The 26,657-nt window shown below is 38.5% G+C and overlaps 1 protein-coding gene across 1 annotated transcript; it reads right to left on the bottom strand.

Annotated features, from left to right (window-relative positions):
* Positions 1–1,029: 1,029 nt before the first annotated feature.
* On the bottom strand, positions 1,030–26,328 carry LOC139720288 (probable lysosomal cobalamin transporter). Its single transcript, XM_071631648.1, has 16 exons — positions 25,976–26,328; positions 24,310–24,388; positions 23,107–23,204; positions 21,420–21,483; positions 19,576–19,670; positions 18,356–18,423; positions 17,933–18,027; positions 16,741–16,814; positions 15,759–15,884; positions 14,121–14,338; positions 12,410–12,512; positions 11,131–11,235; positions 9,728–9,874; positions 8,932–8,977; positions 7,968–8,068; positions 1,030–1,209 (listed from the first exon to the last, which is right to left on the bottom strand). The coding sequence occupies exons 1-16, from the start codon at positions 26,036–26,038 to the stop codon at positions 1,096–1,098; spliced, it is 1,596 nt and encodes a 531-aa protein (XP_071487749.1). The 5' UTR covers positions 26,039–26,328; the 3' UTR covers positions 1,030–1,095.
* Positions 26,329–26,657: the final 329 nt, after the last annotated feature.

Here is a 26,657-nt window from a genome sequence, read left to right as displayed (position 1 = left end):
GAAGGAGTAGCATTTTGTAGCCAATGTACAATACAGGTCAAAAATCAAGGTCAAAGGTCAAAGAAGGCAAAGGTCAAAATTCTGTGTAGAAGTTTTGAAGCCCTCACCTAGTGCCATCACATAAAGCAAACGGAATCGAAATCGGGTTAGAAATGGCGAAGGAGTAGCATTTTGTAGCAAAATGTACAATATAGGTCAAAAATCAAGGTCAAAGGTCAAAGAAGGCAAAGGTCAAAATTCTGTGTAGAAGTTTTGAAGCCCTCACCTAGTGCCATCACATAAAGCAAACGGAATCGAAATCGGGTTAGAAATGGCGAAGGAGTAGCATTTTGTAGCAAAATGTACAATATAGGTAAAAAATCAAGGTCAAAGGTCAAAGAAGTCAAAGGTCAAAATTCTGTGTAGAAGTTTTGAAGCCCTCACCTAGTGCCATCATATAAAGCAAACGGAATCAAAATCGGGTTAGAAATGGCGAAGGAGTAGCATTTTGTAGCAAAATGTACAATATAGGTCAAAGGTCAAGGTCAAAGGTCACGACTGAAATTCTGTGTAGAAGTTTCAAAGCTCCCATGTAGTGCTATCATATAAAGCAAACAGAATCAAAATTGGCTCATAAATGACAGAGAAGTAGCAAATTGAAGATTTTGATCACACACGGACACACGGACGGACACACGGACAGACGGACGGACACACACACGTACGGAGCCCGTTTCATAGTCCCCTGCTCGAACTCGTTCGGCGGGGACAACAATAATGTCTTATCCATCAAGGGTAGCCATTTCAGTGTTGCCACTGCTCTACCAGAGAGCCCTGCCATTATTATTACCCCGGCGTATTGCCCGGTACCCATTTATACACCTGGGTAGAGAGGGACATAGTGGGTAAAAACATCTTGTTCAAGGACGTAAGTACTGGGTGGGAATCGAACTCGGGTCCTCCAATTGGGAGTCGGGAGTCTTATCCACTACTTGTATGTCACAGCGCCAAAACTATGTTCTAATGATTAACAATGTTAAAGCTAGGATGGGTAAGAATGGCGAAGCGCCGTAAATCATTCTACAAACACGACATCTCCTTTTGGCGTCTTCATCCTCACGGCTCCAGCATCTCCTCATCGCTGTCCTCCGTGTCCGATGCCTCCACGCGCCCCTCAATGGATGACTCACGCCGTCGGATGAGGGCAACTACCACGCTGATGAGGAACACCTGGGAGGAAACGATTTTGAGACTCTGAGAGATATATACTAATGTCTTCACCATTGACAGCACAAATCTAATATCCTGCTTGAATAGAACAATCCTGATATTGCATTTACGCTTTTGTTCAAACCTCTTCTTGCTACATAATAAGAGTAATACATTTTTGCACTTCCTCCTACTGTAAGCAAGCAAGTTTCATCTCTGCACAAATATCTTGACAATTTGTCTTACTCTCTTTAAAACTTAACTCTATTATTTTGTGAGCCTATTTTCTCCTAAATTTTCACTGATGTGCATAATTGTACTATCTGATTTTTATGTTTTCATACAAAGCAACATAAAACCAGGATGGACTTTGGCTTGAAAGTGACATCACCAAAGTCAATAAATTATGTTCTTGATGCACCCAAAGTGTCCAGATTTTATTCTCATAATGCTTCTTTCACAATTCAAATTATGTAAATTGACACGTCGCCCATGTCGACATGATGTAACAATCCCTACTGAGGCAATTGATTGTTATTCAAAAGGAACTATGCAGTGCAAATGTATGTTGACATGCATTGATTTGTAACACCTTTGCCATTACTTATGTGGCCAAAAGATATCTAAATATGTGCCATATACACTGTATTTCACAATATAATATTTGTATTATTTTTCTTCAGATGTCAATAAATAATTTTCTAAACCAACAGATTCTGCCATGGAGTGACATCATCTACAAATCATTGCTACAAAGTACTGATATGATTAACAAAATAAGTTGGAATGCATCTTCCCTTAGACCAAACATAACTTGCATGTTTCTCTGCAATGTCTAGAAAATTGCATAGTAATATGAGAACATGCAGTTCATTTTTGTCACTCAAATTATTTGTTTCAAACCACTCCATCAGGGTTGCTAACCTCTGCACAAGAAGAAAACCAAACCATGACCTAACATACTGATGGACAGTGTAAAACATGTTCTTAGGGCAAAATTGTATTTTGGGTCAAATAAAGGGATATTACCAGGTGCATGTAAGCCTGTTTACACTATAAATTTTACAAAAACAAAACAAATCAAGCCAAAACATACATTCCTAAACCACTTAGACCTAATATGGATGAAGACAAAATCTATTAACAAGGCAATCGCCAAATTGTGTCTCGCCCATTCGCGTACAAGGAATAAATATTTTTTATAACTCCCAGAAGTTATTTGACCTGCTTATGACCTTTGACCTTGTGGTGACCTTCAACACCCTAAGGGACATTTACCATCCAAGTTTGGTCACAAACGGACAAAGGAATCAAAAGTAATGAGCCATAATCGAAACGCGCCATAAAAACTTCACATTGGGCCCTAAAAATTTGTTGACCCCTTTCTGTGACCTTTGACCTTGTGATGACCTTTAACTCCCCAAGGGACATCTACCGTCCAAGTTTGGTCACAAACGGACATAGGGATCAAAAGTTATGAGCCACAATCAAAACGCGCCCTAAAAACATAACATTGGGCCCTAAAAGTTTGTTGACCCCTGTCTGTGACCTTTGACCTTGTGATGACCTTTAACTCCCCAAGGGACATCTTCCATCCAAGTTTGGTCACAAACGGACAAAGGGATCAAAAGTTATGAGCCATAAACGAAATGCGCCCTAAAAACTTAACATTGGGCCCTAAAAGTTCGTTGACCCCTGTCTGTAACCTTTGGCCTTGTGGTTACCTTCAATTTCCCAAGAGACATCTACTATCACCCAAGTTTGATTGCCATTGTAGCAACATGTGCTGAGTTACGTGTGATAAGAGAGTCTTGCAAGTAAACTTTAACGTATGACCTGAAATGACCTTTGACCTTATCATGTGACCTCTTACGGCACTATAACATGAAGGTACCCCCAGTGCATCCATCACCCAAGTTTGATTGCCATTGTAGCAACATGTGTCGAGTTACATGTGATAAGAGAGTCTTGCAAGTAAACTTTAACGTATGACCTCAAATGACCTTTGACCTTATTCTGTGACCTCCAACGGCACCATAACATGAAGGTACCACCAGTGCATCTATGACCCAAGTTAGGTTGTAATCCAAGCAACTTATGTGAAGTTATTTGTCAAAAGAGAGTCTTGCAGGTAAACTTTAACATAGAAAAGAGAGTCTTGCACATACTCTTTAATATATGACCTCAAATGACCTTTGACATCATCACATGACCTCTGGCAACACCATAACATGAAGATACCCCTAGTGCTTCTATCACCCAAGTGTGGCTGCCATTGCTGTAACAGTTGCCAAGTTATGCATCATAAGAGAGTCTTGCAGGTAAACTTTAACATTTGTGACGGACGACGGACGGACAACGGACGACGGACGGACGCCATTTGGATCCCTTAGTCTCGCCTTCACTTCCGGTGGGCGAGACAAAAACTGTGAAAACGTGCTATGTAACTGGCAGGTCTGCTCTCATATCCCTACCTTAGTCCTATATGTGACCCTGCATTAAAAAAAAAAAACAAAAACAAAAACAAAAACAAAACAAAAAAACAACAACAACAACAAAAAGTCGCCAGAAATGAACTTTTAGTTAAGGGCAGATTCTGAAAGAGCAGACTCTACGCTTAAAAATGATGTATAACTCAATTCAAATGGACTCTCCTAACCTATCTAAATAATGGAAATCGAAAGTGTGAATTGAGAAAAAAGGCTCTGAAATAAGGGTCTATTCAAGTGCATAACTTTTTACTAAGCTTTGTCAGCTGTAGTATGAATGGGACAAAAACGGAATATAAACCACTGGAGCAACAACAATGAAGGGATTATCAGATTAAGCTGAAATTGAGCATGCTGTATTAACACATTCTGTCCATGATCAATACCAACTTTCAAAGAAGTAGCATTATCCTTTCAAAAGTTATCATAATTAGAGTTGAAAGTGAAGAGTGAGCAAGGGATATGAAAAGGACCTCTATAAGAAATACCTGATCACACTACTCTACAAAAAAAGGGTTGGAGAAAAACTGCTAAAAACATGTCAATTTCCAATTCATTTTCTGATCCCAAACTTAAAAAAGCTTCTAAAAAGCTCTTTTAGAAAATATGAAAAACTAAAGATTGACTTGGCTGACCTGTCCCACCTTTTTTTAGTCCTTGCATAAAATCAAGGGGTGCAACTTTTTGTTCGTTATGTGATGCACGGTCACATATGATATATACAGTATGTAGCCAGATTTGTTGTCACTGTTGCTTTTTCTTTTCAGTGCATGTAGGCTATCAGATTGATCTCTACATTTCCCCTTCACTTTACATGAACTATGATAAACACCAAGTTAACACTACGTACACCTGCATAGTAACCTTGTGCTGAATTATTGCAATGGTTGCCATTCAGCTTTCAATTAACATCACGGAAATGGGGAAAATGATAGCAGAAACAAGGCAAAAACGAAACACAATAAAATGTACACCTGCAGGCAGGCGCAATTACCAAGTGAAAGCCCGAAAGAGGGTGCCAAGGCCACTGTGAATGGGCCACGAGCGGGGAAAAGGGAGGAAGGGGGGGGGGGGTGCAGGTTAACCTGCAATGTTTAATTGCTCAGTAATAAACCAAATAGGTGTTGCAGGGATGCTACATCTAGTGGTAGTAAATTAAATGTCACAGTACTTGGTGGTATCAATGCAGGTAGCAATGAAAGCTCTCTTCCTCCCATGCGGGAAACGACAGGTGCTGAGCTGGCTTCAGATTCAACATACAAAAAGAGATGGATAGCACGATACTGCGGTATACAGTATCACAACTGGATACTGATCAACTGGTTGAGCTGTACATTTTGATGTTCTTGCATAATTTATTCATTTATTTATCCATGTACATGATTTACTTATATGCATTTATTTAATTATCTATATATTCATCTACTATCTATTTCATCTATAATCATTTATCTATTTATCATTTATCTATTTATTTTTTAAATCTAAATTACTTATATCTTTACTTATGTATGTATGTATTTATTTATCTATCTATCTAACTTGTAAGATCTATCTATCTGTCTATATATTAACAACCGTATATTTTTCCTATCTATCTATCTATCTATCTATCTATCTATCTATCTCTCTATCTATCTATCTATCTATCTGTCTGTCTGTCTGTCTGTCTATATATCATCTACTAATTCTTAGCCACCGTTATTGCACTATCACACAGCTTGGGCTGTAGACAAAATTGCATTCACTACAAAGCAAACAGGAAAAGAAAACAAAAAACCTTAAATTCTTATCCCTCCAAAGTGCTACAAATTTTTACAAAACTAACTCATCGAAAATGGACTGATCTTCTTGATTATACTACGGAACTCAAGAAGGGATATGAATATATATTTATCTGGAAGTACAGTTTGAATCTCATATCTTTGTATTTTGTATTATTGAGACACACAAACACAAATTTGTTACTCTATTAGCATGAGGTCACTTATTCACACAAGTAACTGCATAAACATGAAGAATTCAAAACAAAATATTTGAGATATTTGAGATTAGAGCTGCTAAAAAAAAAGAAGAAAATAATCAAAACATGTGATAATTCTAATACAAACATCTGTACAATTCATTATTCTTTAAAATTGATAATTCTAATCAAAAATTTACAAATATTTCATGTGAAACGTAATGAGTGAAAAGTCCTAAACAGTACTGTGGTGGAGGAAAGGCAGCATTCAGAGAAAAAGTTTGAATGTTTCGGACAAGTTGACTACAGGTCCATCTTCCGGGTCTTTCAGGTGTACACACATGGTGAACTACCAATTCTAGATCTCTATGTTCATTGCGGTGTGCAAAATACCTCTTTCAAAGAACATCTAAACATGTACTGTAAAACGAGAAATGTTCGCGTGCATTTTAATTTCGCGAATTTCGCGAGCGCCAAGATTTGCGAAATTAAAATGCACGCGAAATTTCTTATCTACACTATATGCATTGAACGCAAGAGGCAACTTGCGAAAATTTCTTGCCACGAAAAAGGCCGTCGGCTCCAATTAGCGAAAATTTCGTGCCGCGAATATATCATGTTTTACAGTATGTTGACAGTGAACTAGATTATACTCCATAGATAGACAGAATGACAAACAGACAACCACAACCAACAACAAAAGCTTGATGTGTAAAGGGAAATTTAACATCTTCACTTGGGTCAGCACATCAACACTTCTTTCATACTTGCAAAGATAGAGACAATGATAACACTACAATATCAGTAATACTAAACCCCTTCAGTATGTGAAGTGAGGTCAAATATAAGACGTCATATAAAATGCTGGTTGAAAAGGGTGTCATACTTTGCCACCCCATTTTCACATTGTGCTCTCATCTTACACTTGATCGACTTCGTAAACTCACTGGGCTCTTCTTGGTGTACAATTTCAATCGATTTCAATTATGAGGCCATGTAAATTGTATGTGACATTGAGAACATAGTTACCTTTGGAAGAGACTTCTACAGTATACCAAATGAATGAATGACAGTAATTTCCTTTTCAGATTTAATAGGGAAACAACTCATGTGGGGCTCCTGATAACTAAATCAGTATAGAAAAGACTCTGCCTAGGGCATGAACAACTACTGTAGAAGTGGAAATTTTTGTGGGGTGGAAATTTTCACACATTTCTGCGACTAGAAACTACTGCAAAAATAAAAGCATGCAAATATTTTTCTTTTTTTATATGTATGTATGCACCACGATGTGATGTCTTGATTCCACAGAAATAAAAAAAGAGAATTTCATCTTACTTGACAGAGCACCAACAAAATGAAGCTACTTGCGTAAGAATATCCACTTTTACAGTGCATAAAATGTGGATTTGGCATTGAATGAATAAGTCATGAAAGGAGCATTGAGTGATAACATAATACACAACACTACTCCATCCAAAAAGAACCTCCCTGTGACATGATAGGGATTAGAGGATTAGGAAATCTCTTATTAATCTACATTTAGTTTCCAGACATTTGTGCCGATCTGTGAACAAAGCACTCCAGCATGCAGGCCAATTTGTGAACTAAGGAACGGTAAGATTTAATACGAAGTATGCACAGTGCACAACATCAGTGACGGGATCATTAGTCAGTTATGAAATGTGATATTGATTAGTTTCAAACAAATGTTGCGAGCATCTTTTAAAATTTGACTGTGGCTCACATAGCTAAGCTGGTCATTTATTGTAGTTGTTGGTGGTGGTTTTGCCACGCGAGGTAACATACATAATAGTTACATTCACACGCTGTTCCTAAACTTTAAGTTTAGGTCAAAACTTGATTCTCGATGATTACAATGTAGCTTGTAGTTTAGCGCCAAGTGGGCACACTCAAAAGTTAGCAATCTCAAAGTTTAGTCAATGATTAGAACCACAAGACATCTTATTGCTTACTCTCTATACATGAGCCAAAGGGGGTCCCCACCCATAATTTTGCTCCGTGTGGACACCATAATCAACAAGCTTGCGAGTTAGCGTGAACCTCACTTCTCGGTAACTTCCAGGTCAACCTCCAGCTGCGCTTTTTTGTATGGGCATTAGGTCATAGCGAAGACTCTGCACTTCTAGTTTTAATCATCGAGCAGGATTCACTCATAAGTTGTATCTTAAAGTTTAGGTGGGCATATGAACCTGCGTCATGAATTAATGAGTGGAGCTAATCATCGACAGTTAAGTTTTCAACCTAAACTTCAAGTTTGGCAACTGCGTGTAAACGTAGCTATTATCATGACAGGCTGTGCTTACCCCAATGAAAGCCCACGTTGACCAGTAGTAGCAGGCCCCAAAGAACCAGACCTTGTACAGGAACTTGGTCATCAGAGTGACAGTCACCGTCATCACACAATCTGTGTCCAATAAAGTGAAGTCCAAATGTACTATCGTGCAGCAATGCTTTAATAAAGAAAGATTAATCACGATGTAGCCTGATTCTTCTACTGCTTGTATGACTATTCATCTGCATGCAGATAATCTGCATGACTCTCAGATCCTTAATCTTATTCATTTTTGCCCTTTGAATGGACATACCATTGGGACAAATATGTCACACAAGATAACGGTAGTTAAGGTCTCTTACAAAACTGATAAACACTGAAAGGGGGGTTCACCCTAAACATATCATGTTGCATACTTCACATATAAGTGTTTCACGACTGTGATATCATCAGCGGTTGTTACCTTCTTATTCAGTGGTGAAATTGAACAAAACTCAACAAATTCATACCCTTTGAAGGGATTGTCAGCTTTCCTCAAAATTTAATTTATGTTTTCTACTCCTATTGACTATATGTGGTAAATCTATATCAGCCCCTTGAAGACTAGTCCCGAGTATACACAGGCAGGTGTTTGGGGAAAATGGAAGCTACAGTATAATCCCCCCCCCCCCCTCCATGGGTATGAGGCACCATTTTAAACATACCCTCTGTCTCAAGCAACACCACAAATATAAAAAAAACAAGCTTTTTTCCCCTTTGAGATACCATTTCAAACATACCCTCAGTCTTTTAACCATTTTATGACCAAAGTTACACTTTGTGATTGAGGATTCACAAGAGCCAGAGCGATGCTCAGAAATAATGTGCAACGAGACATTACAATTTAGTATAATCAACTAAAAATGTTTAAGAAATAAAAAAACAACAATAACACTCCATTTAGCAAAGTTTGAACACTATTTTTCATGCTAACAAGAATTTCCATTGCCACTCACCTTTTCCAGCTTGAGTATTGCACTGAACAGGCTCTGTGCCATTTGCCTGGAAAATAGGAATCGCAATTGATGTGAGAATTGATAACAGCCACTTTCTCATAACTACAGTGTAACACATCACTAACAACATCCTATCCCCAATACACATATAAACACACACACACACACACACACACACACACACCAAGCATGATTAAATGCTCATTTCTTTTCTTCTTTTACCATCACGCAATATGTTAATGTATCATATTTGCTGTTTATTTCTAACAGTAATTCTAACAATGCATTTTTCATGTCCAATGCATGTTCTTGTTGATCGAAAGTAAACATGATTTCTACATACAATGCTATCTACGTGTACTTGGTCTATCTGCACAAAGTTGACAATGCAACAGAGGATACTTAGACATTGTCATATACCTGTTACGCACGGTCCAGAACAAACACACACACAAAGCACACAAACAAACCTCCATACAAATACTGTATAAGCTGATATTTATGAGAATTTCGCAAAGCAATGTTGGACCGAGAATTTAACAAACACAAAAATGTCACCATGCGCTAGGGTAATGGAACACTTACAATAGCTGCAGCGTCAATTCACGAAAACAACGTCTCGCGAAAATATCTGTACCCGAATATAACAGCTTATACAGTAAGCATATAACAAACATCTACGGCGGATAGAAAGGATGGAAAGAAACAAAGTATAAATAAAAGAATGACTGAAAGAAGTGTCAACATAGATGTGTCACAAGCACAAAGTTCACAAAATCTATAGAAATCAACATACGGGGATGTACTTCTGGTAGCCGTAGCTCAGGTAATCGGGAGCCAGGGTGTACAGCATGGTGTTGAGAGCCATGATCATACAGATCACCATGGCGCACATGAAGAGAAGGGCCTGGGGCTTGGTGCGTTTGGGCCGGATCCTGTAAATCTGGGGCCACACAGTGGAGATTACAACACGAAAAACAATCACCAGAGCGACCACAACAAATACTGTAGGCACCGAATACTTCGCAAGGTTTTTATTTTTGCAAATTTCGCAAGTCAGGTGCTGTTGGCGAATCTAAAGACATGCAGAAATATTGACTCTGATCCTGACATGATGTGACGATGTGCACACATACCAGGTCTGCCAACATTCCTAAATCCAAATCAGGGAGATTTCACACAGCAATCAAGGACTCGAGATATCTGTGTGTTACACGCATTTCAACGGGCGAAAATAATTCCCAAATCAGGGAGATTTTAATATTCTCTTATTCAAACATGAACAAATTTTGACATTTTCAGGGAGACTCCTGCAGAATCAGGGAGACTTGGCAGCTCTGACATACATTTCTCTGTTCAATGCTGTACGCCACGATCGTGAATTTAATCACTTGCAAAATAGTCAGGAAGTCCCGATTCGCAAAAAAACTAGACCGCTAAATATATGCCATATACAGTGTGACAGTAGTGCAGTATGCAATTCTACTGAGACTTTAAATCTAATTTACTGTAATTTACTGCACTGGTCACTTCTCCCAAAGGGATCTAAAATTATCTTTAGTGCATCTTCAACATACTTGCATTGTACCATCATACAGGTGAATGAACTATTGATGTGCGATCTCAAAATGAAATAAATTTTCTGTGCAAATGGGTTTTTCACACTTTCCTGGCTTTCAAAAAGACGTCAGACACTAAACTCAGAAGCACACAGCACAGACTTTAACACAGAAAGAAGATTTACGTACAGTCACATGGTAGTATAAAACTACAATCCCCTTAATTTGTTTTTTTCCAACCAGTTGCTCTTTATGCATATGATGCTGTTAATCATAACAGCGTCAGCTCTAAAACTTCATTTGTCCAATTACTATTTCCTCAAGACAACCTCTGATCCGTGACAAATTTTACTTCTTCTTTTTTTCCCCACATAATTACAGTCAACATAATAACTTGCTGCCACATTAACTCGTTTAACAAACATGTAGTAACTTTAACTGTAATTATTATTTTTTTTTCACAAACAAGACATGATATTGGTACCACACATGCTCTGCAGACTTTAAATAATCTTAGCATAAAAAGCTTTCAGGCTTACATCACAAGGAACCAAATGCTGTGTATTAACAACAACCTTTATCAAGATGCAATAATGGAGCCCACGACCTACGAACCTAAGAAGTGAGAGTTTATTCTCACCCTGATGCAGCAGAGCCAGATACCGATTCTCCTGATCCCACCCACAGAGGTCCAGAAGAAATATGTCAAGGTGGCTCCATACAGCACTAGATCCAGAGGATACACCTGAAACAGAAGACAATGGACAAAGAATTTCTCCCACATTCAACCCTTCTCACACTTATTGGGCTGCCAACATTCACATATCAACATTAGGAAGGTCCTTACAAGCAGTCAGGGAGATATTTGCACGTTACATGACATCTTTAGAAGGGGGCCAATGTTCATCCGCGGACACGGGAGTATTTATACTATACTCTCCTGACAAGAAAAGCAAGAAGCTTTCAAGTTTTGAAGAAGTTTCCTGTGCAATTTGAAAGGCATGGCAGCTATGAGGTATGTACAATGGAACTCTACATCTACAAATGTACATGCTTCCATGGAAACACAAAATATCAACTAAATACTAGATGGAAGATATTATTGATCTGTACAGTTGATTATAGTGAAGTATTAAATCATATTGTGAAACATATAATACCGTATGTCCCAAAAAAAATTACAAAGGGACCCTCCGCAATGATAACTTTAAAAATAGTAATTCAATCCAAATACAATTTCAGGGTATGAAACCATAACTCATTGCCCACATCTTACAGAAAACCCCATTTGATTTGCTTCAGTGGTCAAAGAGAAATGAGGAATTTTGTAGAGCATGTCAGGAATCTCTTCCCTCCAAGTTCTGTCTATGGTGTTTACACATTAATGTGCAGTTCCAAGAGCATTCAAGTGCTTTGAAACTTGGTAGAATCAGACTCATGACATGCTTTGCAACAATCCACATTTCTCTGTGACCGCTCAACCAAATTGAATGGGGTATTCTGCAAAAATAGAGCTAAGATGTTACAGTTTAAGACTCTGAAGTACATTGTAGCATTTGGACAGTTTAATCATATTGGGTGTTATCAATGCCAAAATCCGATTGTAATTTTTTTTTTTGGGACATACTGTACAGCATCCATTCCTCACATGGTATATGTTAATACCATAACAGCAAACTTGCAATGTTTTCTATGACTTCACTGTACTGCATTTTTAGCATAAACACTTCAATGAAATGTTTCATACGTGGCTATGATAAACAGAATGTTTCTCCAAAAGCACTCATGAATTGCTGTCTAAGAATTATGTGGCACACAGGGGAATTTGTCCCTTGGCACACATAGAATTGGCCAAGTTGGAGCAGCACTCAACACAACACGAGAGCATCACTTGAATGGTGTATGTCAAGACCACTTACCCTCTGGGCATACAGGAGGATGATGTCCACGGGGTTAGGGAAGTTCCTCTGCCGAAGGACGTAGCCAGAGCGTGGTCCCAGGGAGTGAAGGGCTCTGTCGAGACTGGATGATATCCATAGAAACAAAGATTACAGATACTGTAATGACTGTTGATTTTTCCCACTGGGATATTTATTATTCTTCATCAAACATATTATTCATCTAAACACCAAATACATCATAATATTTCAAACAAAGCACTTTGAAAAACAGGCAATGAAATATCGTGACTCAGACCATCACATCATACATATCAAGAGAACAGGTGTTTAAATGTAAACAGACACCATTTTTTTCAGAAACACTTTCAGTTTATGATTATTTCGTGAAACAATTTTTTCATTATCATAATATTTCCATATATTATCTTTATTATCTTAAAGGGATCGTATAGTTTTGGTTGAGACCTAATTTCAGGTTTCTAACATTTTTTGGTGAGATAATGAGAAACCTCTTGTGAAATATGAAAGAGCGTGTAATTCCACGAGGAATTCAACATTTATTTGATGAAAATTGGTTTTGAAATGGCTGAGATATCCAAAACAGAGCGATTCTAGTAAAGTGTGGGACCCACACTTTATTACGATCGCTTTGTTTTGCTTTGTTTTTGGATGTTTCAGTCATTCCAAACCCGATTTTCATCTAATAAACTTTGAATTCCTCCTAAAATGGTATGCACTGTACTATTTCGTAAGTGTTTTCTTGGTATCTTGCAAAAAGTTAAAAGCCCAATTCTCATCTCCACCAATACTGTACCATCCCTTTAATCAAAACGAGGTATTATTCCTTTTACTTTAAAAACATAAATTTCAAATCTGACGAGCATAGTAATACAATTCAGTGCCGAACTGTAGTGATTGATATTACAGTTTGCACACAACATAACAGCAAGAAACAAAGAAAGACAGAAACAAACAAACTAAGAAGAAAACCACACACACAAGCTTGATTAGGGGCCTACTTTAATCCAAGGTCTTAGATGTTGCTGTTATGTCTCTCTTACGGCATAATTTCCACTCCTACCCCCCCCCCCCCACACACACACACACACACACTAAGAGAACAAAATCAAACAAACAACCAAACATGTTCGGTATCGGACAATTTTGCTCGTTTATGCTGTGCATAATAGCAGCCCTTTGACAATTAGCCTTGACCAAGATGATTTCTTTATTCATATCCTGTCTGATACAACCTCTGCCCCAACCCGCTTCCCAACCTAAAAACTCACATTCTGACAAACTCGCACATACACACAGAAACATTAAACACACACACATCAACTTGGTTACAAGAAGTGAATACTCATACCTGCATTTCACAGGACATACTAGTAACAGGATTATCATCTTAGAAATGCAATGTTTCCTCAACAGAATCTAAATGTTACATTACTGCTTTCAGGTAAATAGTTATGATTTCTATAAAGTCAAACAGTAATAAGAAACTCCCTTTCTCCTGAAAGAGTAAGTTTACCTGACAGGCAAAATTACATCATTTCTTCAAGACCTATTCATGCTGATAATTTTTGGGCATGCACAATCTGTTTCCATGAAATTCTATGACAACTTTATACTGTTTATGCCAGCAAAGAATGCACAAGAAACTGCATTTAAGATTTACTTCACCATTTAAACTACACTAGTGTCACCCATGGATGGTCAGACTTACCTCGTGATGAAGAGGGAGATGATCAGTAAGAATGAGAGCATCAAGAGAAGGAGTCCGGCGACAACCTGGAAAGGCCTCCAGAACTTCCCGCATTTTGCCGCCAGTGATTTCTGCTTGGACTTGAGGTGGCGCTCTCTGCGTTTTATCAGCTGCTCCTCGTCGTCAAGTTCCTGCAGCCTGCGCTGGTCGCGGGATGACATTCGACCTCTCCCCTCGTACTAAACAAGGAATGACATGTGAGGCAGTGTGTAGGTTTTAGTTGACTTTATGAACCTCATTTCTAGAATCCTCTCATCTGATTGGTTAAAAGGCGAGTCATGAAAATAGCTGTGCCCTATTTTTTAGTTACTGTGACCAGGGACCGGGCACAGTTAGTAAATAAGTTTGGAGACAGTCGCGACCCCGTACACATAGATCGCTCATATGTACGCACCAATGATACGACCGCCGCGCATTCGATCAGCGTGCTGTAAAAGAGACTAGCGGACTGGTTTGGAGACAGTCGCAACCCCGTAAGTACACTGTACACATAGATGATCACTCATGTACGCACCAATGATACGACCGCCGCGCATTCGATCAGCGTGCTGTAAAAGAGACTAGCGGACTGGTTTGGAGACAGTCGCAACCCCGTAAGTACACTGTACACATAGATGATCACTCATGTACGCACCAATGATACGACCGTCGCGGTGCTGTCGATCAGCATTGATTACAAGTGCTGTAAAAGAGACTAGAATCTATATTTTCGGTATCTATATTTCAGAATTTATATTTTCGGTATGTAAAACAAATAATGACTGTTTGATATTCGGGGCACAGTTAAAATTATGTAGGCCCTCGGTGATGTGAAAACCATAACCATGCCCTAAGCTTCGCTTCGGGCATGGTTACGGTTGTCACATCACCTTGGGCCCATAATTTTAACTGTGCCCCTCATAGCAGTCATTACCTGGTATTTGTATATTATGTGCCTCATTTGATGGATCCTTGACTGGGATTGGCCAAAGCTGAGAGCATAAATTAAAAATTTCTTTGACTGTTTAAAAACTGGGATACACCTAACAAATGGCCACTGGAAGTACCACAATAAAGACTATACTGACAGTGTGTGACAGCGTTGAAGAGTGGGTGTCTAGGTCTGGCTCTACAGGTGAAAATCAGTATAAGGAGGTCTGGAACCAAGGCTAGCAGGACACAATTACTACAGACAGCACACACCTCTCTCCTGATTGTAGATGCTGACTATGTCAAAGAGGTTTTACATGTATTTTGCCTAATTTCACAAGTCAAAACCCCCCAAAAACAAACAAACAATGAAAACTGAACAACCCTCTAAAATATCACCCCCAGATATGAGTACTACATTGTATTTAAGTCTGAGAGCAATGGACGTGCATGCAACATGGGCAGGCAGCACACAGATGCTTTGCCTACATTGCCCCCATGCATGCCTATAAGCCAAGGGCATGTATAACAGTACAATATCTGCATTTCCCAATCGTGAATTCAAACACTCACAAAATTGTCTTGCAAACTCCCAAAGCCTGAAATGTCATGCCAGCAATACATCGGTAATTTACGTCTCTGTGAGGATCCAGAGAACTATAAAGTACACTCAGCTTTCATGGCACTCACCTTTCTCCTGACTGCATTCTTCCTGCGTATGTTATGCTGAATGGCTGAGTCAGTTTCATCCAGCTCAGACTTCACACTCTGGGTGCCCTTGATCATGGTGATAGGAATAGCTGCCATACCAATTCCCTGCAAAAATACACAGATAACTAGTGTTATATTTGAAGAGTTTGTTCGCAAAAACCGATAAGGCCATATTTGCCAAATGGAGATATATGCGATGAAAGGTCAAGAAAAATAAAGAGAATATAGGAAAATTGTTGCTTCTTTTGACCATGACTTAAAAAATGTACCTTTATATGTAATGACCAATATATCATTTAAAAGGTATTATTTTGTACTTTATGACAGAGACCGTACTTTAAAATCTTAAAAAATGGATTTATCGCTTTTTGCGAACAAACTCTTAATTTGTACCATAATTATGCAAATATTTTCTGTTACCATCATACCATGTCACCCTACTCATGCATGTAAAAGATCTAATGTCATTCAAACAAAAAGCTGGGTGCTACCCAATATGTGGTTCCCCACTCACCAACAAAAGAAAACGGGTGAAAGATGCTGATCCCTCGTGTGTCCCAAGTGACTAGCAATAGTTAGCAAATGGTATCAACCAGGCACAATGTGCCATACGCTTGAATGAATTATTTCTCTGATGATTACAGTGACAAATAGAAAAGCACTCGGAGGGAACAGACCTTGGTTAAGCAACTCACATCCACCAATACATGTATGCTGAAAATCACCCAATTTCCCAATGCAGCCTTATCTTTATGTCATCAGCTTTAATAACAATCTACTCTAATCTAATCACTGGTCTACTTTCTCCTACAACATTCAACATCCTATCAAAAGTACAGACATTCTTCTTCCATCCCAAGAACTTTTTAGGATGTTGTGCTTTTAACAGATGCACAACAGAAATTAAGCATGTGCCCTAGCATGAATCTAACATTGATTCTTATTTCTGTATAATACGTACTGTGTATCCGATGATACCAAGAATGCCCAGCAGTGCAATGGATCCAAGCAGGAAGTAGAGAGCGTCAAATCCCTCTGAAACAAGTTGGAGTAAAGCATACATTTTACAACGGTTCATCTTACATATCTCACTGGATGTGTAAAAGATTTTTTTACTTTACCGATCTCACAACTCTTCGATTACCATTGCTGATCTGTTTGTGCATGATGTCAATGATTTTGTGAGGGTGTGATAATGAGAAGAGTTAATAATCACCCACAGTTTATGATGACTCACACAGCTTGAGCCATAATTGTCTTCTAGGAGAATTTCTCTTGCAGTCATGTCACGTAAAATGTTATTCCCTAGTCACATTTTTAACTATCTGTCTTTTATGTGATGTTTTCAGTGCTCGCGTGAAAGTACATATCAAGTTAAATGTAATTTCCTAGTCACATTAACTTTCTGTTTATAGCGTGTGCGTAAATGTTCATTTCAGGTGACATGTTACATGTATTCCCTTGTCACAATAACTTTTTTTCTTTAATGCTTTCGATGCCCGTGTGAAATTACAGTGCGCAGCATATGTAATCATAATTAGTCACATTGTTCAAAATGCAAGTGTAAACATGTCAGTTTTCTCCTTAGCCCAGGATAAGTGTTTGGTACGAAATTTATAAGTGAGTGCAAAAGGCAAAACAAATTGGAATACAGGATCAACAACAGTCTTGGGCCAAGGAAAGTATGGGGACAAGAAAAGCATGTGTATAAGAGTGATAGTTTAAAGGGGATGGCTAGTAACTGATCAGTGGGAATCAGTGGGAATGCTGGGGGATGATAGTTCCAATTCTTGGGAGATTGATTTGAGATTACATTATATATCTATTGTTGTGTGAAAACTATTTGCTTCAGAATGGTCTCATATTCAAGTAATGTGCAGTAGGTTTCAGGCTAGCATGCCTGTACAGTGACGGGGCATTAAACTGCACATGACTTGAATATGAGACCGTTCTGAAGCAATTAATTTTCACACAAGAATAGATAAATAAGGTACTCTTACATGAATCCCACAAGGATTGGAACAATCGTCCCCCAGCATTCCCACTGATCAGTTACTAGCCATCCCCTTTAATCTGAGGATGTCAACATTTATACAAGACTTCTAAACCTGTCAAAACAAAGGGGCTATTGAGGTGGTATCTTATGCTCTTACTTCCATTTCCAAATTCATTGATGAGATACTGGAACTCCTCCCACTTGGTGGAGTTCTTCTCTGCTTCAGGAATGCCCTGCCAGGGAACGAAGGCCCTGTCATAACAAAAGAGTGTGTGGGAAAAAGAATTGCACATTTTAGACACAAATGCATCAGGTAAATTGCTTTAAAGATAATGCAATGTATTATCATTAGTATCAGGTGAACTTGAGTTTCACTGGCCAGTGTGTTGCCTGTGCCAAATGCAAGCCAATGCATACCATGTCACACATTGTATTGCCTGTTCTTAAAATTTGCTAATCCCAGCAGACTTGTGAAAATTCACCAAAAGCCTCACAGAATACATGGCATTTATATCCACAGTGCCCCTTCCCACCCCAAGGGTTGTCAGAGTTGTGATGGAAATCCACTTTCTCTACTCACCCAACCAGCAGTAAGACACCAGCGACCACGACACAACATGTGGTGTACTTGATGGCAGTGCAGCATCGCTGAAATCACAGATAACACACCGAAGAAGAAGGTCAAAGGTCACTGAGTTGACCATGTGTCATAATACACTGGCAATTACTGATTGTGGCAATCCAACTTTTATACACTGAATATGGAAAACTCAAAATGTGTGCATATGAGTTGCTTCACCTGCCAGGATTCTGGCATATTCCCTCATGCAATGAACATGTGTGAGAGAAGAAGTAGAAATGCAGATTTCTTAATATGATAATCCCTTCATTGTTGTTGCTGTATGTTGTTTTACATCCCTATTTTGTGCTTGTCCCATTCAATGCACAATGAGCATGGCTTGGTGAGATTAAAACTCTTGAATAGACTCTATAATTTGGAGCCTCTTTTCTCAGTAGGCCTATGCAGTTTTTCAGACTGTGCACTCTCTTTCCAGTACTCAGATACATTATAGATAGTGTAGGTTTGGAGAGTCCATTTGTATTGAGCTTTACATCATTCTAAAGCTTGAAGTCTGCTCTTTCAGAATTTGCCCTTAACTAAAAATCCATGTCCAGTGACTTTTTGTTGGCTTTGTGATGCAGGATAACAATTAATTTCCAGACATCGGAGCCAGTCAGTAAAGAAAGCACTCCAGTATGCATGCCAACCAGAAAACTTCACACAGTAAGGGTCAAAGGCTTAAATCAGTTTATACTAAGTGAATCTTTCACCACTCATCTCATGCATTTAAAATAGATAAAGCCACTACCAAGACAGTTAAGAGATATGTTTTTTTTTTTTTTTTTTACCATCAACCCATTAAGGACGGGCTGATTTTGATACAATATATGCATTTCCCATTGACACCTGTCTGAGTAAACTTGGAACTAATCTTCAACAAGTCAGCTGTCTTTGCCTTGAATAGATAAACAAAGAAAATAGTTTCAGGTGGATTCAGTATAAACAGACATTTTCTATTATCATTTGCATAGCTTGTAGTCATTTAAAATGTGTAATGGCAAACAAGAATGTGAACGAACTTATAAGTAAGACAAACATCTTGCCTCTAGTTTGTCTCCTTCTATAAACAGGGAGGAAGACAAACTGAAGAAAAATTCAAACCTCAACCTTCATCCCCTCTACCTAATATTCTCTTACATCTTGCTTCTACATTGAAAAAAACACCAACAATAACTTACCTCTGACCTTGTACTGTCCTCGTCTCCCTCCTCATAGTAAAACATCACAAATGGTATGATGAAGAAGAGGAATACAGCATTGCAGCAATAGAGAGCTACAGGGGGAAGAAACAATATCATATTAATTAACCCAAAAAAATGTGACGTACATACACCTTAATTACTTAAATACATCACAACTTGCATAGAAAGAGACTTAATGCTGCGATGAACATCAAAACAAACAAGATATGAAACTTGCCACTTCAAGACAAGCTAGTTGTAGGTGATACGTGTGGGGGGGGGGGGGGGGTCATCAGATATTGGTTTGATACAGTTTATTACCAATGTACAGTCATCTTGAAAAATATAACCTAAGCTAATTTCCATTGCTTGTCAGTTGACTTTGAACACCCACTCTAATCCTCTAATCCTGTTTTATATCAAACACTAATAACAAATTGTCAGAAACAGACAGAAACAGTACAAGAAGTTATAGTGAAAAATGCATTTTGTATCTAATCAGTTGTACATCTCATATACATAATAAATTTTGATGTCAATCTGATAATACGCCAAGCATGGCGGAAGTGACGTGTTAATTCATCACTTACGACGTCCACGGAGGAAATTTTATTTTAACCAAATGATAAGTCCCACACTTATAGCTTGAGCATTGTAAAAGAAAGAAAGAAAAGGAGAAGAAAGAATAGAAAATGAATAATGTGATTCTTAGCTCTTTATGTGCCACAATCACATGCCCAACTCAGTGGACAACTTGCCAAATTTGTATATTTTTCTCAAGCGCACAACCCCACCCAAACCAGTGGATAAATGTGACCGTGCACCTCAAAACGAACATAAAGTCACACACACTGATTTTGCATGAGGACTGAAAATAAGTGAAATGGGCCAACCTAGCCGAACTTGACTTTTTCATATTTTCTGAAAGAGCGGGTCTTCTTTTACATTATGCTAAAATTTGGTATCATGAAATGGGCAGAAAAGTGTATTTTTTGGCAGTTTATCTCAAACATTTTTGGTAGAATAGTGTGATGAGGTGTGTCTTTAGAATTCCTTTTTTCATTTCTGAAAAACCTTGTCCACACTCTTCACTTTCAACTCTAATAACTTTTGAAAGGATAGTGCTACTGCTTTGAAAGTTGACACTAATTATGGACAGAATGTGTAATGAGGCATGCTTAATTTCAGTTTAATCTGATAATCCCTTCATTGTTGTCACTCTGGTGGTTTACTTCCTGTTTTTTGTCCCATTCACCGCACAGCCAGCACGGTTTGGTGAAGATTAAGCGCTTGAATAGACACTGTACTTCAGAGCCTCTTTTCTCAGTTCACACTTTTCTTGAGTTTGTGCTTTCTTTCCAATATTTAGATAGGTTAGGAGAATCCATTTGATTTGAGTTATACATCATTTTAAAGCTTAAAAGTCTGCTCTTTCAGAATATGGTCTTAACTAAAAATTTATGTGTGGCGACTTTTTGTTTGTTTTGAGGTGCAGGGTCACAAATCGCCAAATGCCACGGTACACTGTTTGATGAAAGCTTCACTCGTGATTCCATTCCTCACAACGAAAACTTGTGTTGTGTGCTGATTGAATAGTGGTGTTCCAATCTCAGTTGTTGTTGTTGTTGTTTTTTTTTTTCAAAACAAACAAAACACCACAGCAAAGTTTGGAATTTTCTCTACAAATGTTTCTATTAATTCACATGGCTTTGAAAAACAGAAAGTTTTCCAAAAGTGCTCATAAGAATGCATTCCAGTCTCAGATTAGTGTTGCATACAGGGGGTATACATTGTACTCTGCAGCACACGTATGTAAACTGTAGAGCTAAAAAGGCTCCTACCATAGTAGCTGTACTGCATATCCTTCTGAATGTTGTTTCTGGTCACATTGTCTGCTGCCCAGTCCTGCAGTGAAACAGAAACAGAGAGAGTGTGCATGACAGAGGTCAAAGTACAGGTACTTAATATGAAAGTGAAAGGAATGACACTCATTTGTTAAACTCAACTATGACCTTTATTTAAATCAATTTGATGTTTCTTGCATCAAGTTGTCTTTTTTTTTTCAACAGATTGACAAATTGCCCTTGCTCATCGTCATAAATAAGCACTCATTATTTGGTGTTTAGAATAAAAGCCATGATAAAAACCAGGGGAACACATACTTGTGTTGCATTGAGCTTTGTTTAGCTTCATTGACACAGGCTACATGTACCTATCGCATATACTATACACATTAGTTTTGCCATGGTTTACTTTTGAGAAGTTTGTCATATCAACAATATTCATTCCACTTAACAACTCATACAAACACTGTCCCCTATGGTCTACAATTGTAAATGCACTGTAATTTTGCCACCAATACTAGAAGACAGTAACTTCATTTTTTTTTCTGAAAAAGGAATAATATTTTACTTCTTATTGTATTACAGTGCACTCCCGTTATAACAAAATGCTCGGGACCGGCAGTTTTCTTTCGTTATAACGAAATTTCGTTACACCCGAACAAATACAATATATAACGAAAACAAGGAAACCACGTATATATCATATTCTGTTTGCTGAATACTCATCATACACTGGAAAGCTATGTGAAATGTGATGGGATAACTGTATTACAATAATAAACGCAAGTTCCCCTCAGAAACTGTGCGTGACACAAGGAGTGAACACACAGTGGTGAGAAGCGTTCACCCATGCAGAGACGCTGTTATGCTTGTTCCGCTACGTATTTTCGAAAGTAATTCGCATTTCGTTATAACAGAGCACATTTCTTTTGTTTTTCTTTGTCTGTGGCGCTCAAAAAAGACTTCGTTATAACGGAAATTTCGCTATAACCATGTTCGTTATAAGCGAATTTTGTACCATACACTTTAATGGTGATAATTTTGGGACCAGAAGATTTACTTCGTTACAACGAAATTTCGTTATAACCGTGTTCGTTGTAACGGGAGTGCACTGTACTCTGGTTTTTCATCACAAATTCAACCACTTGTAAAATTGCCTTACTAAGTCCCAATTATATACGATGCTAAATAGTATACCACCAAAAATGCATGCAGTATACAGCATTCTTGCAATGTGCAGATATGTGTTTACTGTGTCTGCACTCAAACTGCATATTGACTTTGCTTGACTTGTCTCAAGTTTCAAGTTTCTTTATTTCACCAAAGCAAGGAATATATTAAAAACAATATGTAACAACATGTAAGGCACACCATCCCAGTGCTTCTACAAATACAAAGTATGCTGAACTTCCCTGGGTGACACAACATTTGCTCCTGCGACAATTGCTCCGGTCTTACCTTGTATATTCTCAAAGGAATTAGGGTTAGGGTTTTGATGCCCAGGGTTTTAGGTTTAAGTTGACATAGGGATTAGGATTTAATAGGGTTATGTTAATATGGTAGAATTTATGTTTGGCTTAGCATGCACATATTTCATGACAGAGCAAATTGTCACAGGAGCAAAATGTCATAGAACCACTTGCCTGAGCTTGACTCGAGTCTGACTGAAAGGAGGAGGACTCACCTCAAATGTGCCATTGCCGTCCTTCATGGAGGAGACGAGGAAGATGTCGATAGGAATGAGAGCCACAGTCAGGACTGAGACACACAGACTCAGGAAGGCTGAAGTATCACACATGAGAGATAAAAATCAAAGGGAGCCAACATTTCACAGGATGGAAGTTGTACAGCTGCTCAGTGTTTTATGGACTGCAGACAACTCTAAATCTACCTTTATGTATAATTTAAGACAAGAATAAAATTAATGTTGAAGTAATCTTTAAGACAAAAGGGAACCAATGCACAGAAGATCACAATTCCTGCATGTGTTTGGGTACTGCAGACAACTCTTACATGACAAGACAAGGCAAGACCAAATAATGCTGAAGTATCAGACATACAATTGTACAACTGGACATAAATACAAAATTTTAAGGGAACCAATGCCAAAAGAATTTAACATTTGTTGAAGGATTTAGGAGTTGTAACAGAGCTACTGTCCAAATCTTATTTTATAACCTATGAGAGGATTCAGTAATTAGCAAACAAAAGCACAGGTTTCTTGTGTGCTTGATACACACGAAAGGTATGTTCACGTAACTGGCCTGTTTATTTCAATAAGCCCTGGGTGCAGTACCTTCTTTCTCTAATCACTGAATCCTCTAATATGGGCAAAAAAGGTATCATGGTACACATTATATTTGAGTTGGTTTATATGAATCCAGTCATAGAAAGCATTAAAAGATAATATACATGCTTTCACAGTGAAAAACAGTGGGAGAATACAAATGAATGAACATCACTATAAAGATGTGCGCACGCACAAAACACAAAAATAAACGGCACATCGAGTTCCCTGCATGTACATGTACAATGTATACTACGGGATCATTGCAATTTTAATAATAAACACTTCCTCTGTGTGTGTGTAGACTAAAAATGACAAACACTTTCACTTGGGCTACCAGTACAGGACTAAAAAAAGTGATGAGTTATAATGTGTACATGGGGACAAGGCTGTGCTACTATTAGAACTTGTTAGTGTTAGGTGAAGTGAATACAGAATAGCCTCATCATGCCTCCACAATGTTTTTGTTTTGATAAGTGGGGAATCCCATGGCCATGGGCTGCAGTTTAGGGCATCTATATTGTAGGAAAGTGTACAAATGTACTTTCAATACAGGATGAGAAGTTTAAAAAAAAAATGAAGACTTTTACTTAGTTTTACCTGTCGTTGTAGCACTGCATTCGCTGTGGATCACACTCTTGAGACCATAGATGAAGAAGAAAATTGCTATCAGCAGGAGCTGTGGGAATGATTTCAAGAAAAGACAATATCTAATATGATGAGACAAATACAGCGAAAGCATTCAGTGACTCAAATGAGAAATAAAGTTGATGTAGACTAGATCCGAACGTTAGACATCGATCAGGCTAGAGAGTACTTTATAATAGGGTAACTTGTTAGATGGCAGGAGTAGATCATACAGTGTAGCTGACTGTGATGATGTCATTCTCATAAAGCAAGTGGCCCTTGATTCGACAGGGTTCCATGAATAGACCACTCATACAAATAAAAATTTACTGAAATTCATGATTAAAAAATGGTGCATATCAAGTGCGAAATTCAAACTATGCAACTACCTCCACACATGTTCCGAAGAGCACAACAGTGGGCCACGTCGCCGGACCCCCCAAAATCATTGTCGCGACCCTCCCGGGTCAACTCGTATTAGATAAGCAGTTCAACGGGTAAGTAAACGGGTAAGTAAAGTTGCATAGCAACACATAGACTCGTTTCATTCCAAGTTTCGAAGTTACTAGTCCTGAATCTGTACAGCGTGTACACCTACAGCCATGATGGCAGCCGTTTCTGAGATAACTTGAGCATTTACACAAAATTTAGATTTTGCGCGCCACCCGTGCCAGAATTTGCGGTATCGCTGTGGTTTGATCGCAACGTGTTGTGTATGCGTTGATTCTCTCGCACAGCATGGAGTACATGGAGTACAGCGCTCTCGTAGTGCGATGTAGTATGTATACAGTTTCACCCGCGCATGGCACGCGCGCTAATACATTCAGGTGGTTGAATGATGGTTGCAGCGCAAGCATACGGATCATGCACGCTATTTTGCTTCCGCAACTTAAGATGTCGAATCAAGGGCCACTTGCTTTACATTCCCTTCCAGAGAGGTTCCACTGCAGCTTCAATTCTCAGCGCTGTTGGCAATTGGTACCCTTGCAAACATGGTTTGGTTTGAGTCTTTAATTTGTTTTCCTTGTAATCGACAAGGGGAGTAACTTACCATCGTGCTTACAGCTGTGACTGTTGTAGTGTTAGTTAGACCCACACTTCGCCACAGCACATTTGTAATTGTATGATTGTGACTTGAAAGGGAACTTTCATGACACAAATCATTCATATCATAGAATCATGACACTTCGTCATGAAATCTGAAATATTAGGTCTTATTAGTGTCCAGTTTTCTACATTAAATAGAAATTATAGACACCCATACTTCATTTCATTTAGATCTAGAATTTAGAAACTACCGTAGCTCATTTAGATCTTGGTATCTATCCACTTTTCGTGGAATTACAAAAAAATACTAAAACACCTTATTACTTCCTCTGGTTTAGGGGTGCCTACACCCTCAGCTCAGAGTGTGTGAGTCAACGTATAACTAATAAACAACCATTGCATTATGGCGAACAATCCCATCTTATCTTAGCATCTTATCTAGCGTAGAGCTGGATCTGGTATATTGGTAAACATGGTAAAAGTGGGCGAAATAACTGTCTTTTTTAACCCCCAAAAGAGCAAGAATGAAGAGCAAGATTTAGCCAATAAATTGTCCATAAGAGTTAAGACCACACTTGTCTCTGATACTTACCAGTAATATTCCTCCCGTGCATCCCCAAACAATGACGGAAAGACCAGCGGAGAGACTCTCCATCGTCTTGGACTTTAGTTTGAGATTTCAACAACGGTAGTGAAAATACGTGATGCCCTGATGCAGTGATGGTGTGAGTGAGCACTTCCGTTCTCGGAAGGCCTCGGAATTCCTTACAGGAGTTTCAGAGACAGTTGTCTTTTGTCTCTCAAAACTCGGTACCAAGCTCTGGAGCTGAAACTATCAGTTCCGAGCTCTTCGTGCGTCATTCACGTCTTGGTTTTCCTCAGTAAATAACTTGATATCTGTCAAAAAATCGACGAATTCCTATCCTTTGAGTGTGAACGTGATTCTTCGACTTCGATCTTTGCAGCTGCGAGTACCTAGTACAGTACATTCGAGTGTGCAGTAAACATTGATCACATGACCCTATTGAAGTTAGCAGTAGGGTAATGGCAAGTTTGCGATGGTATAGTTAAAACGTCCTGTTTTCAAAGTCAGAAAAGTTCTCTTACTGAGGCCATATGCACCGGCATTTCAATATTTGATTTCAATTTCAATCAAAGGCCACTAAGGGGCTGTCTGGTTGAGGCCGGGATTCATATTTTTTTTACATTCCTAAGTGAGATAATGGGAAACCTCTCATGAAATATGAAAAAGCATGTAATTTTAAGAAGGATTC

The sequence above is a fragment of the Diadema antillarum genome, unplaced genomic scaffold, assembly GCF_040938485.1.
Source record: "Diadema antillarum isolate AM-2024a unplaced genomic scaffold, OU_Dant_1.0 scf00000126, whole genome shotgun sequence".
Taxonomy (NCBI): Eukaryota; Metazoa; Echinodermata; class Echinoidea; order Diadematoida; family Diadematidae; genus Diadema; species Diadema antillarum.
The sequence above is the reverse complement of the archived record's forward strand: the minus strand, read 5'-3'. Positions and strand labels throughout refer to the sequence as shown.